The 18,633-nt window shown below is 39.9% G+C and overlaps 1 protein-coding gene across 3 annotated transcripts in view; it reads right to left on the reverse strand.

Annotated features, from left to right (window-relative positions):
* The window catches only part of LOC137108617 (diacylglycerol kinase zeta-like), a 106,331-nt gene that overhangs the window by 87,143 nt on the left and 555 nt on the right, over nucleotides 1-18,633 (reverse strand). Inside the window, exon 2 of one of the 3 annotated variants that reach the window (XM_067493428.1) lies at nucleotides 18,377-18,492. In XM_067493428.1, coding sequence (XP_067349529.1) covers nucleotides 18,377-18,492 — 116 coding nt within the window. Of the gene's footprint in view, nucleotides 1-2,480; nucleotides 3,803-18,376; nucleotides 18,493-18,633 lie in introns of those variants that run through there. The other 2 variants (XM_067493427.1, XM_067493429.1) reach the window with 2 other exon arrangements.

Raw genomic sequence — 18,633 nt, forward strand, 5'->3', positions numbered from 1 at the left:
AGAGAGAGAGAGAGAGAGAGAGAGAGAGAGAGAGAGAGAGAGAGAGAGAGAGAGAGAGAGAGAGAGAGAGAGAGAGAGAGAGAGAGAGAGAGAGAGAGAGAGAGAGAGAGAGAGAGAGAGAGAGAGAGAGAGAGAGAGAGAGAGAGAGAGAGAGAGAGAGAGAGAGAGAGAGAGAGAGAGAGAGAACTAAAATAACCTACTTCCTTGAAAAGCTCATTGCAAAACTGTCTGATAAATTTTGCACACACACAGAGGGGAAGAGGAAACAAGAGAAGCCTAAGACAGAGTGATGTTACACAATAAGGTTACATCCCCTTTTAGCAGCACACTGTTTATGAGTGAATCACAAAGTGGAGGTGTGAATTACAGTAAGAATCAGATTTCCAGTAGCATCACTGATCACTTTTAATTTCCTACAGCCCATAGGAACTGATGTATACCACATACAAACATTATGTCTTTAGCCTTTTAGGTAATTTTCCTTTGTTTAAAGAAAAAAACAACATATAGAAATACAATCTGTTTAGGTTAAAAACAATAACAGTGTAATAAAATAAGTTTGGCATTTATTTTGATGTTTTCACTAACATGCACATTTTTAGACAGCTTGTTTTGGGTCATGTCCACGTAAAGCCAGGTAACTCTATAACAGCACCTCTCTCTTTCACATGGTAGTTATATAGCAATCCAAACAAAGAACGTTGATTTGCTTGTTCCCTAACGTTCTCGGTTTGTTCTGTGCCAAAAGTTAGAACGCCATAATTCTCGTCCTCTACGTGAAATGAACTGATAATACAGTACCAATTTGACTTTACTTGTGTGAGGTTCTTGAAAACAACTGGTTTCAACTGACTGGTTTCAAATTCTGGTACTTAACCTATTTGTATACAAATATGGCTACAGAAAACAAAAATAGAAAATTTACTCTAGGTTAAAAAAATAAATAAAAATTGACAAGAAAGCAGTAGAAAGAGAAGATAACTCAACAGAAGGAATTGGATTTATCTCATTCAATTGGTATCAAAAGTTAACAGACTGCATTTATATGAAAGCAAAGTTCTAATTTTAGCTGCAATTCTTTCTTTATTCTTTTTTTAAACTCTCGAGTGTAACCACTAGGCAGCCCACAAGACTGCATCTATCACCAGCCAAACGGTATGTAAGCATTGCTCCATACAAACATCAATCAAAACGCCACCCAAACCGTCCACACCATATTTTATAGTCCATATTCTCCCAATGTTTACTACTTAGTGCCAATATCGATACTCCTTCATCTTAAAAGATTAGGATCTGGTGCTACATGTTCCGCAGTGGTCAATGGGTAGTTACCTTTTTGAAACTCCCCGGAGGACTGTACTGCAGTTGCTTCACCTTAGCTACATAGCTAAGCTTGCTATCTTGCTGGTCTTGAAATTAGAGTAAAATTCAGAGACATGAATAGTTTTTCATTTGTTCCAACAGCTGTTAATACTGACTGACTACACCATAGGTAGCCCCCCCCCCCCCCCCCCAAAAGGGCAGTGCAATGTGGCTTAAAGTTCAATAAATGATAGCTTTTGTGCTGATGCAGTCCTCATAGAGAAAGGCTACATTCACAACAATGATGAGACACATGCAAACATTGTTTTCACATGATAATAGAAATACCCCTTATGTTTACACAGAACAGGGGGTGTAATTTTAACAAAAACACACAACATTGCTTAGAAGTTGCAATTATTTTCCTGAACGTTCCTCATACAAAATGGTCCTATAAATCACAGATGTATTAAATAATACAAACAAAATGTTTCACCAGGGTGATATGGCATGAACAGGTTACACAACACCCTCTTCTTTCTAAAGTTTCACCACACAAACAAAATTAGCCACTGGTGCTTCATCATCACCATTTGCCACGCCACTGACAAGTGTTTACTGCATTCTCGAGCTAAGCTGGAGGGACAACTGTCATCATTGTTTCTGTTGGCATGACAGCTGCGGCCCTTGTTGCCGTGGGAATCGTGTTCCCCCGTTCACATGACGATGCCCAGTGACCCACTGACAAGGTTATACACACACACACGCACACGCACACAATCTTGCTCTGACTCACTGGTTCAGCACGAAGTAACACTGCAGAAAAAAAATGATTTATTTTGCAAACGAGTGAACTGAAGAGAAATATCTGTTTCATGTGGGATAGTATGGCTTTTTGCGTGTTTGTTAGTCTTGTTTTTAATAGAAAAGTGCATGCATGCTCAAGTGGCTGTACAGCAGTATGTATGTTTAAAGGTGCGTATGTATGTCTGTGGCTGTAATACAGCTCAGCATCACTGACAAGTACTACGGATCTGTTCACTTCCTGGCCAGAAAGATTTGTTTCAGCCAATGGCTCCACCTGCTGGTCAATAGCAGATCTTATACTGGTGCACGGCAGATCTATTTGAAGACATTACATATTTTACATGCATTTCACTGATGTTCGTCTGTCTTACCTCCTACTGAAGAGTTTAAGCCCAGTGAATGATCTAGAGCAGCCAGTCTCCTTCTCTTCCTCCACACAGACCGTTGGAGACAATGAGGAGGAGGATTGAGGGAGGGTTGAGCAGACTGAGGAGGGCATCGAAGAATGAGATGAGGAGGAGGCAGAGCTGAATTCTCCATCGCTTCCCTGTACATTTAGCAACTTTTCTCCTTCTGTTTCCAACCTTGTTTCTTCAGATGCTTCACCACAGACCTCCATTACAGCCCCGTATCCCGGAGCAGTGTCTGCTCCTCCACCTGGATCCATGGTTGATAGTTTGTTCACCTCCTTTCACATTATAGTAAAGGATAGGTGACAGGTTTGGGAAGTCTGAGAAGTGCTGGCAGTATTTGCTGTGTTCTTAGAAAGAAATGTCCTTATATGACTTGAATATCCCCTGTCTAGTCCAAGCAATCCCTCAGAACTTCAACCCGTCCTGGAGGTATTCCAGAAGGAATGCTTGGCGTTTAAAAGAATGCCACGTAGAGAAGAAGTTTAATCTCGCGTTGAGAGATATGACCTAGTAAGTTTGACCAGTCAGTGTGTATACTGTAATCCAAGTTCTACACATACTACTACTCATAATGATACTGCTCAAATAAAAGAAATCTGCGCCAAGTACTCCAAGCACAGCCCTGGAAAATGTACTGTTAAGGTTCAAGCAAGTGATTTTTCTTTCAGTAGTCAAACAATCATGTTTTAACTAATGAATAAGATAGCCATTGATTCAAACAGTCATTTTACTATAATCAATTATTACTACACTGGGCTTCAAACATGGCTGCTCTGCAGAGGCTACAAAGTCAATAATCCACTTGCTAAAAGTTTCGTACAAAGACACACAAATTGAGTATACGTGTGTGGAAAAGGGATTAGTGTAGACATAATCCGTCCCAGCACACCTCTCTATGTCTTCAGTAGCAATGCACCCAGCAGTAGTAGTATCACTATGAGTATCAGTATTAGTACAGTAGAAGTCCAATGTTCCTGTGACTGTCACTCAGTAATCACTGTCTTCTGTTTTTTTTTTTTCACTCCTGACTTCCTCCTTCCCTTCTTCTTCTTGTCCTTCCTTCATCAGTCTAGATTACTTCCTCTAAACATCTCCCCTCTTTTCTTCTTTAGTTTAAGTATGTTCTATGTGAGGGGGACACTGCCAACCGTGCACACACGTACACACACAACTGAGGTTCACACTGTAACACACACTTTCGTAAACACACACACTAATCTTTTACTACGTGCCCGGCTAAAACCAGGAAGTGGATCATGACAACAATCAGGGCCTCACACTTAGCTGGCCTGTAATATGCCTGACTGAAAATCTAACTGCTGCTCACTGCTTACTGTAAATCTTATGATATTTGATACCAATCTAAAGAAGGCAACTTTTTTTTTTTTTTTTTTTTTTTTTTTTTTTTTTTTTTTAGGTAATCATTAAAACATATACATTAAGCAGAAACTATTTTCCCCATTCTTTTGCTTCTTTAAAGAAGCTTTTCACTGTTTTAGAATTTTTGTTTGTACACTTACACTGTATACTAGACAGATGAAAGTAGGTAAAACACCGAATGAAAAATATTAACAATATTACTTTAATATAAGAACTGAAGGACAACATATACAGCCCTCAACTTCTGCAAAATGCATTGCAAAGTTTAGTTGGGACTCACTTGTAAGTCGCTTTGGATAAAAGAATCTACCAAATGACTAATTGTAATGTAATTATTCATATGAAACTTCAGGGGTAGTAATAAGATAAACTGAGACAGTAGGATTCAACTATACAATGTATAGTTGAAAGTGTTTTCAATCTGGCCATGATGTGACACCTCTCTATGAAACAATCAAGAGAATGTTTAACTGCACTGTGCAAAAGCCCTGCAGCAAATCCAAGTGTTCTTTACCTACAGACAGGGAGACACCATATGTCAGTTCCATCCAAACATTACAAACCAGCATTTCAAAAAGCAATCTAGAGCTAATTTAAGCCAGGGGTGGGCAACCCACTCTCCCATCAAGGGTCAAAGCCCTGCTTGTTTTCTGAACAATCCCTTTCCTACCCACTGCTTCCACAGCTTCTAAATGGCTGAACAAACCTGATACAGGTAATCGGCAGGTAACCCATAATCTAATCAATTGTTTAGATTCAGGTCAGGTTTCAGTACATTAATTAATTACTTATTTAGGGTAAGACAAAGACAGACAACAATCAAGATACCCATTTACCACTAGAGGGCACTGTTAGAATCAGATGAACCAGATAGAAGAACTCGATGCAAGGTTCTATCAATCATGCAGAGGACACGTAAATTCCTTCAGGAGCTCTAAAATATAAAGATAGAATGCTTTATCGCACACCTCCTTTAGGAATGGAAAACCAAACAATGCCTTTATAGGGATTAGAATATTACAATTTTTAACAATATCTTGTCCTGGCTGTTATATAAAATGTATGCATCTACTGTATGGACTGCGTGTGGGAAAGGTAATAAAAGCAAAGGAAAGTCAAATGAAAGCTTTTGTTGTAGTAATGATGCAATGTGATTGTGATTTCATTTTCCATGACAGACAGCACATCTCACTTTTATGCATATGAACACACACACACACACACACACACACACACGCACACACGCTCCTCTTTGATCTGCTATCACAGTTCGCTCTCATCCATCACCCACTCAGACTTTCCATAACAAATACAATGCCACTCAAAATCACGACATAGAATTCAGGGAGATCCTTTATTAATTCCCAACACCCACAGCCGACCCATTTTCTCTGTGTCTTACATGATTTTAAACTCTAATATTAATCCTAAACCTGATCCTGACTTGTAGAAAACAGTCCACATCGGTAACATTACAGCAGTAAGGGTCTTAATGGGACATTTACATTTAGTAACACAGCAGAAATGCATGACATGAACTGCTGTGCCTACTTACAGCTGTGGAGATTGGAGCTCCAGATAAAATAGTGTAACAAAATAACACTTGACCATTGCATCAGAAGCATTGTTGTACAGTTATGCTTAAGTGAAATTCAACCTTATGACAGTTACAAGGAATGGAGTAGTTTGATAAATACTAATCCCTTGCAAATGTTTAATTTTAGTAGTAGACAGTAGAGTAGGACCACTAGCTGTATGCAGCAGTAGCAGTGACAATTAATGTTGAGAGGTTTGACTGTTAAGTTGCCTTTCCCTTTATATGTAGGGCTGAACTGCTACATGTAGTGAGTATTTTCAATTGTCAAAAATAGGTGTACATTTTCCTTGTATGTTCATTGTCTATAGCTTTAGTTCAAGGCAACATTCTTCCAATAATCTGTCCATCCACGTCACTTACTTCTACCACTTTACAGACGTGTTGAATAAAGCATGATCGTAATAGAGCATTTGGAACAACAGATAACTTGTTCAGTTCTCACTCATGACCAAGCTGTGCTCAGTAACCACAGGACAAAATGCCCTGAAGCAAACCAAGGCATTTCAACCACATGACAAGATAGTGGAACATCTCCATGTAGAGGCTTCATGCTATTGCTAAAATTCAGCAGACGTCCGTTTCATAATAATGCTAAATGCCTTTTTAAGAATTGAGTCCATCCTATCAGTGAGAGGTGCTACACTGACTGGAATTGGCAAGAGAGATTATAATTGTCCTTCATTAGCTTCTCTTTATTGGTTCCCCATAAAATCCAGAATAGGATTCAAAAATCTTCATACATACATATAAAGTCCTTAATGGTCAAGCGCCATCATTTCTTAAATACCTTATAGTTCTTGTTTATACTCATGTCTTTCCCAAAAGAACACTTTGATCTCTAAATGCAGGTTTAGTTGTGTTTCTAAGAGTTTCCAAATATAGAATAGGAGGCAGAGCCTTTAGCCAATAAGCTCCTGCCCTGTGTAACCAGCTCCCAGTTTGCATTCAGGAGACATATACCCTTTCTACTTTTAATACTTTCCTTTTTGATAAAGCTTATATTTAAGGCTGGCACAGGGGATGCAGACAGCTGAGCATGCAGAGTTTGGTAGCTTGTTCCACCATCGTGGGACTGTTGAGCTAAAGAGCTTTGTTTGGGATATTTTGCTGTGTGGTGTAAGGAACACCAGATGCTGTTTGGCAGAGTGCACTTAGAGAGAGGGACTGAACTGTAGACCTAATTGAGGTTGTTTAGGTAGGAAGGTGCTCTTGAGTTGATCCCTCTTTAGCTCAGATTCAGAGCTTTGAACCTGATGCAGGAAACAAGTTGGCATTTGTTGATAACTGTGGTGATTATCTGGGCAATATATCAAGCAAAACTCTGCAACAGATTGTGAATTCACTTCATAAAAAAAAAAAAATACAAAATGCAACACCACAGTACACTTTAAAGAAGTGCTATTAACAAGCTATTTATCAAAAGTCTCCTTTTAGGAGTTTTGGATGAAGCAGTGGTCTCAAGTACAGGGTCTCCTTTCTTCAGACACTCAGGCAGCACACTTTTTAATTTTGCCTCTTTTTTTTTTTTTTTTTTTTTTATTTAATCGTTGCGTACACACTTCTGGGGAAAACAAAATAGGTTCTCTGTTGGTCAAAAAGCCCGATAAAGGAGCTTTAACTGCACCTTAAATGAGTTTGTAAAAAGTGGAAAAAAAAAAAAAAAAAAAAAAAAAAAGGGAAAAGGCATGAGAACATGTGCTACCTGGAAAGGACTAGTAATAAATAAAGACCAGTAAACTTGAAGTACCAGTTTCTACCTCATGATGATTGCACTGGATAATTAGTCAGGAGACACCAAAGTCTGAATCTATCTTCAGGAAGCATGAATTTCTAAAAATTATGATTTAATATTGAAACTCATTGATCCAAATAAATGTATTCGATGATTATTATCTTTTAGTTACGAAGTCCAAAAGGTCATTCAGTGACTGTGGTTGGTCCCTGGCTTATCCTGCCCTTGAGCAAGACATCAAACTGCTAAATTGCTTCCGATACTTGAATAACAATGCACGAGTGTGTGCGTGCATGCACGCACCACTGAATGACTAAGTGAAAATCTGTAAAGCACTTTAGATAAATGTACTATATACTTAAATAATGCAGCTGCAAAGGGGCACAAGTCAGTGTCTTCTTGTGCCAGTGCCAAGTCTGGATAAATGCAGAGGGTTGTGTTAGGAAGGCCATCCAACCTAAAAATGCGAACCATGACTTTCACTACGAAAATGACTTCCATATTGGATCGGTCGTGGCCCGGGTTAACAATTTGGGGTTCTGTTGGTCGAAGAAGGAGAGGAGCAAGGCGTGATCGTAGGCAGAGAGAGAAGAGGAAAGTTAAAAATGTAGGGACTTTGAATGTTGGCACTATGACAGGGAAGGCTAGAGAGTTGGTTGACATGGTGCAGAGGAAGGTGGATTTACTATGTGTTCAGGACACCAGCTGGAAAGGTAGCAAGGCTTGAAGTTTAGGAGGAGGGTTCAAGTTGTTCTACCATGGGTCAGATAAGAGGAGAAATGGAGCAGGAGTTACCCTGAAAGAGGAGATTGTGAGGAATGTTCTAGAGGTGAAAAGAGTATAGAACGGTTGATGAGTCTGAAGCTGGAAATTGAAGGCGTGATGTTCAGTGTTGTTAGCAGTTATCCCCCACAGGTAGGATGCGAGTTAGAAGACAAGGAGAAATTCTGGAGTGAGTTAAATGAAGTGATGCAGAGCATCCCCAGAGGTGAGAGAGTGGTGATTGGTGCAGATTTTAATGGATATGTAGGTGAAGGGAACAGAGGTGATGAGAATGTGATAGGCAGGTTTGGTCTTCAGGACAGGAACGCAGAAGGACAGATGCTGGTAGACTTTGCAAAGAGGATGGAAATGGCTGTAGTGAACACTTTCTTCTAGAAGAGGCAGGAGCACAGGGTGACATAACAGCGGAAGTAGAAGCAGGTTGACTACATCTTGTGCCGACATAATCTAAAAGAGATCAGTGACTGAATTATCTGTAGGGGAGAGTGTAGCCAGACAACACAGGATGGTGGTGTGTAAAATGACTCTGGTGGTGTGCAAGATGAAGAGGAGTAAGGCAGAGCAGAGGACGACGTGGTGGAGTTTGAAAAAGGAAGAATGTTGTGTCGTTTTCAGGGAGAAACTGAAACAGATTCTGGGTGGTCTGGAGGTGCTTCCAGATGACTGGACCACTACAGCTAATGTGATCAGGGAGACAGGTAGGAGGGTACTCGGTGTGTCATCTGGAAAGAGGAAAGTGGACAAGGAGACTTGATGGTGGAACGAGGAAGTTTAGGAGTGTATACAGGGAAAGAGGTTCGCTAAGAAGAAGTAAGAAACTGAGAGGATTGAAGAGAGTAGACAGGAGTACAGGGAGATGCATCGTAAAGTGAAGTTGGAGGTGGCAAAGGCCAAACAAAGAGCCTATGAGGACTTGTATGCTAGGTTGGACACAAAAGAGGGAGAGGTGGGTTTGTACAGGTTGGCCAGACAAAGAGATAGAGATGGAAAGGATGTGCAGCAGGTTAGGGTGATTAAAGATAAGGATGGAAATGTATTGACAGGTGACAGGAGTGTGACGTGAAGATGGAAGGAGAACTTTGAAGAGTTGATGAATGAGGAAAATGAAAGGGAACGAAGAGCAGAACAGGTGCCTGGTGTGGAGCAGGAAGTAGCAAAGATTAGTAAGAGTGAAGTGAGGAGGACATTGAAGAGGATGAAGAGTGGAAAGGCAGCTGGTCCTGATGACATACCTGTGGAGGTATGGAAGTGGCTAGGAGATTAGGCAAAAGAGTTTCTGAGTAGTTTGTTTAACAAGATCTTTGAGAGTGAGAGGATGCTGAGGACTGGAGGAGAAGTGTACTGGTGCCAATTTTTAAGAACAAGGGAGATGTGCAGTGCTGTTCCTACAGAGGAATAAAGGGGATGAGCCACACAATGAAGTTGTGGGAAAGAGTATTGGAAGCTTGGCTAAGGGTAGAGGTGAGCAGCAATATGGTTCATGCCTAGAAAGATTACAACAGATGCAGTATTTGCTTTGAGGATGCTGATGGAGAAGTACAGAGAGGGTCATAGGGAGTTGGAGGGTGTGTCTTCGTACATTTAGAGAAAGTGTATGACAGGGTGCCACGAGAGGAGCTGTGGTATTGTACGAGGACGTCAGGAGTGGCAGAGATGTATGTTAGAATGGTACGGGACATGTAGACAGGACAGGACAGACATGAATCTCCTTGGACTATGTTGACTGCAGATGACATTGTGATTTGTAGTGAGAGCAGGGAGCAGGTGGAGGAAATTCTAGAGAGGTGGAGGTCTGCTCTGGAAAACAGAGGAATGAAGTTTAGCCGCAGCAAGACAGAATACATGTGTGTGAATGAGAGGGACCCAGGTGGAACGGTGAGGTTACAGGGAGCAGAGGTGAAGAAGGTGCAGGTCTTTAAGTACTTAGGGTCAATGGTTCAGAGCAACAGAGAGTGTGGAGAAGAGGTGAAGAGGCGAGTGCAAACAGGTTGGAACGGGTGAAAAAAAGGGTCAGGTGTGTTGTGTGATAAAAGCGTATCAGCGAGAATGAAAGGAAAGGTGTTTAAGACGGTGGTGAGACCAGCATTGTTTTACAGCTTAGAGACAGTGGCATTGTAGAAAAGACAGGGGGTAGAGCTGTAGGTAGCAGAGCATAAGATGTTGAGGTTCTCTTTGGGAGTGACGAGGATGGACAGGATCAGGAATGAGGACATCAGAGGGACAGCTCATGTTAGATGTTTTGGAGATAAAGTCAGAGAGGCCAGATTGAGGTGGTTTGGACATGTTCAGAGGAGAAACTGTGAATATATCGGTAGAAGGATGCTGAGGTTGGAGCTGCCAGGCAGGAGGTCTAGAGGAAGAGCAAAGAGGAGATTTATGGATGTAGTGAGGGAGGACATGAAGTTAGTTGGTGTGAGAGAAGAGGATGCAGAGGACAGAGTCAGATGGAGGCACATGATTCGCTGTGGAGACCCCTCTTGTCACATTATGTTACAAATCCAGCAGCTAAGCATTTACTGTGTATGGGGGAGGAAAAAAAAAAAAAAAAAGAGGCATCAGTAAATCCACAGTATACATCCACAGATATCTTTGCCCTACCTGTGGAAGTCTATGCGTCTGTGTATCTGCAGTATGTCAGTGCCAACTCCAAGCTTCATTTTTGGATTTATTTTTCGCGAAAACAAAAAGAGCAGAAGGCTATGGTTTAGTTGTTTTGAACTTTATCTACTCTCCATTACTGTGCTGGTACAGCAGTAATCGGTGACATTGATTAACCTACTTACTACAATGGGCTGGTAGGTCTGATCCAGCTGACTTTGTAGTAGCCTCACTGTGGCTGTGGATAAAGAGGAACGGCAAGAAAATGTAATAAATATCTCAATGTGTTGCTTCGATGTCAAAACCAAGAATCGTATATAATATTTTCCAAAGCACATCATGACGCTGTAGGTTTGTGCAAGTGTCGTTTCTACCTTTTTGGAGGAGAATCAACTTCAATACTGTGATTATACTTTAATCTGCAACAAAGCAATGCAAGTTTATATTTAATCGTTATGCAAAAACGTGCTTTTAACTTTTTGGTTAGCAGAACATGAAGTGGTTTTATCATACAATTGTGACTGAACGTGGCCTTGCACCTGAATTATTTGGCTTTATAAAATCTGAAATTTTAAATTCAATGGACTAATTAATTGGCCTGGAAAAAGGAAAAGGAAAGGAAAAAAAAGGAAAGCTTAACTTAAAAAAAATTAAAAAAAAAAAAAACAATGAGTCTGTATCAAAGAAAATATAGTGCTCAAATTTTGGCTTATACTAGAAGAAGTTAAATGACTCTTTCAGAAAGATCACTCTTTAAAATCAGAAACCATATGGAGTTCCACTTGGTTTCTCTATATTACACATAGATGTGTGTTTACAGAGTCAATTGACACAGTACTGTATATGCACTCAAAAGACACCAAACCAACAGTGTTTCAAAGATGAATCTCTAAACAGCTCACCTGTCAGCATGTGTCATTAAACACTACTGTCTCCCTTTACAGCCTTGACATATGTGGGTCATTTAATCAGATTCACTGCCCAGATCAACATTTTCTGACTAATGTACCATGACTGCTTCTTCTGTCTGTGTGTTGCACGTGGTACAATATCTATTAAAACATTAGCACTTTTCATTTTCACTTATCTAGTTATTATTTATGGAGGACTATATCATTCCCAAGCCGATATCATAGTAATCATGTCATACAGGCCCCGTAGTTAACAATAAGCATTGCTGATCAAAAGGGCGACAGAGATCTTGGTTAATGTATTTCCACTGCTGGGGTGCTTTCATGTTGCGTAACATCTTTTGGTTTAGTAAGTGTTATGAGGATGGAAAGACAGCTGGAGGCTTCTGCAGTGATAATGATTCAAATAAAAGATTGGAAAGCACACAGGTGATAGTTGTTTCCATCACAGTAACAGTGCTGCAATATCTATCTTCAGAGGTAAATCACGTGTCCTGAAAACCACACAATAGCTATTTTGTATTAGTGTTGTTTGTATGGGTGTTACTGTCTGTTCTTTTTGCCATTTATCTTTGCCATCTGGGTTTGCTTCCATCTGGTGTTCTATTGCGCTATATTATGCAACTTTTTTGGCTCAAGGCAAAAAGCGCATTGTTCTTCCCCTACGAGTCCTTCCGCTGGTCCAGCTCATTCATCTACACAGTCATGATCATCAGTAGGATCGTTATTGTCCTGCTTGAGGGTGAGGTAAAACTACAACAAATTTGGGAATATCAGATGGCAAGCACAGATATTAACAAGATTAAAAGAATCAAGTGCTGCAAGAGGCTAAACTTTTCAATGATTCTTCGTTGACTGGTGCTGCTGCCCTGGTGATTAGCTTCATCCTGTTGATTACATCCTCCCTCTGTCTGTAGTTTTCCTACCACAAGCTCTCGAGCCAGACCTTCAACATAGTGGTTCCTAGCTGAAAGCTGTTTTAATCCTCTTGGTATTAGTCTGTCAAGTTCTTCAGTAAGGCTTCCTGTATTTAAGCGATGGTGATGGAGTGCTCGTCTAACTGTTCTGCGCTTTCATGTGCTTGAGGTGCACAACAAAGGAGACTTTGCACAATCTTTTCCTCAGTGTCCGTGATGTCATCCGTCCCTAGAGTATCTGTGTCACATACTAGGTATGAAGCTGTTCCATCCTCTGACCACATTTATGATTAGCTTATGCTGTCGTATGGTTATTATGGTGTTTGGTTTACAGTGCAGCTGAACTGTGGTGTAAAATGCCAACGCTAATGTTACACACTTGAGGTGACCTGCTTGACATGCAAGGTTAAAAGATTCACTGTTTCATTGTGTGGCAATAGTCTGGCCTCTCACCCGGCTACTTGTTTGTAACATCAACTAGTAAGATTATCTGTTCCCAGAAGGCAGCAAAGTAATTAGGTAATATTCTGCGTAATAACATCACAATCCTATGAGATTGTCAACACTTTTTTTCTACTGTGATATGCCTAATTCTTTTTTGCATTCCTCAACTGCATATTGGATCCAATTAATTTATGCTCACCTTTGTTTGGTTCAAATCAGGCTCAAGTCTCAATTTCAGGTCCCTTCAAAAATTTGGGATCTCTAGAGACCTCTACTGCAGATGCTACAAAAGTTAGCACTATGAGGTCTTTTCAATACAGAAAAGGTTCATTTGTTGTAGAACATGATTTAGATTTTGTTCTGAAATAACAAAAAATAAATAAAAAGGCCCAGGCTGGTATGTTCCCTGTTCTCCTAGTACAAGGAAGACAATCAAACATCATTTTTAAAAAGTTCCATCTGGCACAACAAAACACTGCAAAGACCTATATAATTAAGTCAGCAAGGACTTCCTGCATCCCTTCTTATCAAGTTACTGTATCATCTGTAAATGCAAAATAAACTGTATCACTCTGCCTCATCCACATGACAATTTAATATAACAGGAATGTGCAGTCAATTGTATGTGTTTATTTAACCCAGTTAACCCAGGTTGAACTTTTACTAGAAAACACAGTGGCGTCAATTAAATAAATAATTGTGTTCTTTAAAGGTGATCTTTTTTGTATAAAAACAATATCCAGATAGCTTATGTATAATAATGAGTTTGATGAACAATGACCCCCCCAAAAAAGAAATTAGAGTTCTTTGTTCATTATGAAGCTTGACAGATCAATTTAACCTACTGTGTACAGGTAAATACTTTGTCTTGAAAGTAGCATATGACAATAGTAAACTTTACACAAACCTGTCACTAGCAAGAAAAATTATATATCATAATATAAGATGCTATATAAGAAGTAATGCTACCTTTACTACTGTCTACTGTTGTATGCTTGGTCAACAGTGCTCTGCCACATCTTTGTACTGGCTATTTAATTAATAACCTTCAGACCTGACAAAAAACCTTTTTACTTGCATCTGTTAGGCCTGTTTTATTTTCATTACGCATGGTTTAAACAGAGTACATATCTAATTACACAGAATAAATATAATTTAATACCAATTAGTATTATTACTGCCAGGAAGGGTTTAATGTCTGCTTCTTGTCAGCATCTGCCATCAGCAACAAAACAACATGTTCAATGACTTCCTTTTCAGATATTTCAGTGTCTATCCAGTAATCTAAAAAGGTCACTGTTCCACCTGCAGACTTTATAGTCAGGGACTACCACTGTCAGTGTGCGATTTAAAATACCACGTACAGGGGTAACCTTGATTACACCTTATGCAAACAGCATCTGTACTGTTGTGATGATGATACCTACACAGTGAAGGTGATGTTTTCCTTCCCAGCCAGAAGAAAAAAAGTTTAGTAGAGGATGTCAAACTCACAGCTGAGAATAATTTAGCTTAATCCTTCTGACCAGATTGTGAAAGTCAAATGATTTCAAGTTTACTGAACATCATTCCTATTTATTTGTTTATTTATTTATTTTTACAAATTAAATTACCTACACTCCACCCATTACACAGAATATTAATGCATCAATCACAACAGGCACTTCACCCACCATATCTAAGCAGGCCTCGTCACCACCAACGGATTGAAAAGCCTACACTTAAATCATCCCCTGTGAACATTACAGACCCGTCTCTCTCTCTCTCTCTCTCTCTCCTTTTATTCCTGGCCAAGAACCTTGAACAAGCACTCTTCAGCCAAATGTAATTCCTATTCCTGAACCAGTTCTTTGATGTCAACCAATCTGCTTTTGGGGCTAGCTATCTAGCTCACTGCTCACTGCCAACACCCAACTTGTCCTGTCCTTTCCTCCAGATGACCCCACTCCCTTATGTGACCTGTGCTCTGCATGAAAACTGGTGATCCCGTCACAAAACAGTAAAACACCCAAAGCAACAAACTGTTGAAGACAGAACCTTTCTGCAACTTCCTATAAAAATATAAGCCTCTCTGTACTTCCATACTTGCTTTCAACAAGTTAGCTATTTGCCTGTGTTAACTGTGTTCATGTATACGTCACTATGAATGAAAATGGAACAGGTTGTGTCTTGTGGGAGCATCCCACTGTCTGTCTGTCCCACTAAATGCACTGTTGTCCAGTCAGCCATGTGAGTCATTGTTGTTCTTCAATTATTATTCAAAGTGAAGAAGGCGAGAGAGCAGTTCTGAATGCACAATCATGACACCAGACCATTTGGAAAGTGATGTGTCGAAGCAATTTGTTTCTGAAAAACAAGACAGAGCAATCTTAGAAGAAAGGACATTAGCATTTCCCTGAGACAGCCAACAGGAACGCAAACAGAACTATATTTATTCTATACTTTGTTATAGGACTTGGCTGCATGGATGGCCAAACCTTATTCCCACATTTTCCTCAGTAACAAAATTAAATGATGATTAAAATGTCCCTCTCCTCTGTCATCACTGAAAAACCTGTCTCTTTCTCACACACGCGGACAGCTTTTTCAATGCCACAGATACAGCTGATCCTTACATAAGTCCTCTGGTGAGTCAGGAGAATTGACAGCAATGCTGGCTTACCCCACCCCCACCACTCACACATACACATACAATCTCCCATCTGGCTTACTGATTACACTAAATAATGTTGAGATTATGCCTCATGTTGCCAGTGACGTAAGAAGTCAGCTCATGAAACTGTTTCACAAGGTCTTACAAGCAGAGCTCCAGCACAGTGATGGAAAACATCCATAGCTTCCTCAAATGTTACACGTGAAAACAGGCATCGGGGTGACATTTGAAAGACTGAACCGAAAAACCCAAATCAAACAACCGAAGTAGGGCAGGAGAAAATGTGTACACAATATGTAATGTGGCATTCAAGTGCTTGCATTCATTTGTCCTATTTGAGTTCTGTATCAAACAGGCTTAAAATCAGGTCTTTTACTGACTGTCCTGTAGAAAGCCACCAGACACCACATACCATCTAATTTTTCAGATACTGTGAAGACTTCAGGAAAACCATTTGTCACATGCCTGTTCTCACATTGTGAATGTTCTGACTATCTTGCTCTCTTAGGTATTAGCTCTTTCTCCTCCAAAAACACAACCTGCTCCAAACTAGTTGTCATAAATCTCACTGGTACATCAGGCTGCTAAACAGACATTTAAAGTGAGCACAGAAAATCAGCTGAAGTGGGGAACCTTTTCATTTAATTAAAAAAGAAAAAAAGAAAAATGCTTTCTTGACTGGATGGGGTCTTCGACTGAAGTAGTAGTAGCACTCTGACAACCCATTTACCAATTCAATTTACTTCAAACAAGTTATGTTAGAGTGTGTGTGAGACTTTACTGCCATATAGTACAACCACTGACAAACTATGACAACTGCTTAAAATCAAAACCAAAGTATCAAATAAATATTTTCTTGAAACACTGCGGCCCAGCATAGTGTTAAACTATTCAAATTCTACTTATAGTCATCATTATACATTCATCTTTATATCATCTGTGTATTTAGCTTTGTTTGTCTGACAGCATTGAAGCAGAGGGTCAAACTTCATTCAGCAGGTTTGTCTGGAGCAGTGAGTGGGCAGCTGTTAAGAGAGGTGCCCGTTTATGAGGAGGGACTACAATTAGATTAGATATTCATGCACGCTAACAGTTTCTAAGGCAACAGACAAGCCAATATTTCATTCACAGAGAAAACAACTATGACAGCATTACAGTGAGCTATAATGTGCAAGTGACCAGAAAAACAAAGAAGAACAGTTGGTAAAAATCTGTAACTACCTGCCAGACAAAACAACTTCACATCATAGAAGCTGCAGGTAAATTAATTGTTTAGTTTAAAAAAGAAAAAGTAGGTCTGGAACTACTGACATATTACATAATCCTACTTCAGCTTAGAATTGGACAGTTTAGAAAAGGACTGTGTGAAAGAATGTATTACACTGACAGTTACCCCTTAGGTTTACAACAGGAACCATACATGTCACAATACCCAACTATGGTTAGCAAGGTGAAAGTCGGGAATATACCACGAGCGATTAGCACACCCTCAATACAAGAGAAGAAAACTAACATGCGACCTGAAGACTCTACGCTCTTTCAATCGCAATTTGATACGAATTTTCTTTTACCAAATAATTTACAGTACATTTTTCTATTCAAATGTACTTTCTTCTATATTATCTAAACAAACAGCAATAGAAATACAGTCATTTGCAAAAGTTAGAACCCTCTCTTTTAGTTTGTTGTTAATCTAAAAATAAAATACAATCATCTGATCATAGTAGGTCTTAGTATTGGGCAAATACAACCTCCGACAAACAACAACATAGAACTAAGCACTTCAGTGTGTGCAGTGCTCAGAGAAATACAAAACCCAAGAACTCCATCTCAGACATCTCGGACCTTGTTTGTACATTTAAAACCATAAATAAAAAATGCCTCTAATTAAATAAATGGTAAATGGTCTGCACTTATATAGCACTTTTCTACCCATTGGCACTCAAAGACTTTACACTGCTTCTTATTCACCCATTCGCACTCACAATCACACACACCGATGTGGGAGCTGCTATGCAGCTGGTCAACACTCATCGGGAGCAACTAAGTTGGGGTTCAGTGTCTTGCTCAAGGACACTTCAACACGTGAGCGGAGGAGCCGGGAATTCAACCAACAACTGTGAGATTTGTGAGCGACCGCTCTACCTTCCTGCGCCACAAACATCTTTTTTTTTTTTTTTTTAATATGGCTGTGTAGATTGGGCAAACAAATGTTTTTATTTCTGGAGTTTCTCCTCATTTTTGTGTACCAAGTGTACACTGGTGTGAAGTCTGCATGAGGTGCACACATTCTCACTCTGCACACACTGGTTTTATAAATAGGCCCTCCAATGTCTGTGTGGGATGTGCTGATGCATTTATTCTGCATGTGATCCAAGAAGTCAGTGAACAGACAAGAGTCTTGATATCCAATTGCAGTGATCTTGCCTGAACAAAGACCAGGGGTACAGATTGTCCAGTTTACAGCTAAATGTTTGCATGGGCTTTGGAACACATAGCTTTGCATAAAAGTCATTGACATTCACTTAAGGAATAGTGTGAAAACCTTTAGGCCTTTTCAGTCAGAGCTGAATTCAAGAATCACCTGCTTTTGTGCATCAGAATAGTGGCACGAAACAAGGTTTACCACCTGGTTCTAGAAAGAAAGATAATAGCTGTCTTACTTTGGATTAGGGATCATAACCTAAGACAGCATTTTAACGGCACCTTAGTAAGTAACACAAACCCCGAGGCAGCCTGTAAGGAACAGGTTACGTAGTCACATTCTGGTCGAACAGGTTAGCAGGAAGTGTGCCACATTCCACTTTTACCGTTTAGTACGGTTTGGAATAATTTCTACCTGTAAGACACCTGTTTCCTGAGGTTGAGCTGGACAAGCTCGGCCTCCGTCTGGGACACTGATATTTGGCTTTCCTCCCCGTCCTCTTCCAACTCCATGTCCTTCTCTTGTGGGGCCTGAAATAAATCCGGTTTTTATATGAAGTTTTCCAAAGTAGGTTAACTGACCTCATCTTAATGTTACTTCCACATATTAATAGTGTAGCTTCCCTCTTCTTTTAATCTCGTTAACACCACAGAAGAAAATAATGGGATTGT

The sequence above is a fragment of the Channa argus genome, chromosome 23, assembly GCF_033026475.1.
Source record: "Channa argus isolate prfri chromosome 23, Channa argus male v1.0, whole genome shotgun sequence".
In the NCBI taxonomy this organism is placed as follows: domain Eukaryota; kingdom Metazoa; phylum Chordata; class Actinopteri; order Anabantiformes; family Channidae; genus Channa; species Channa argus.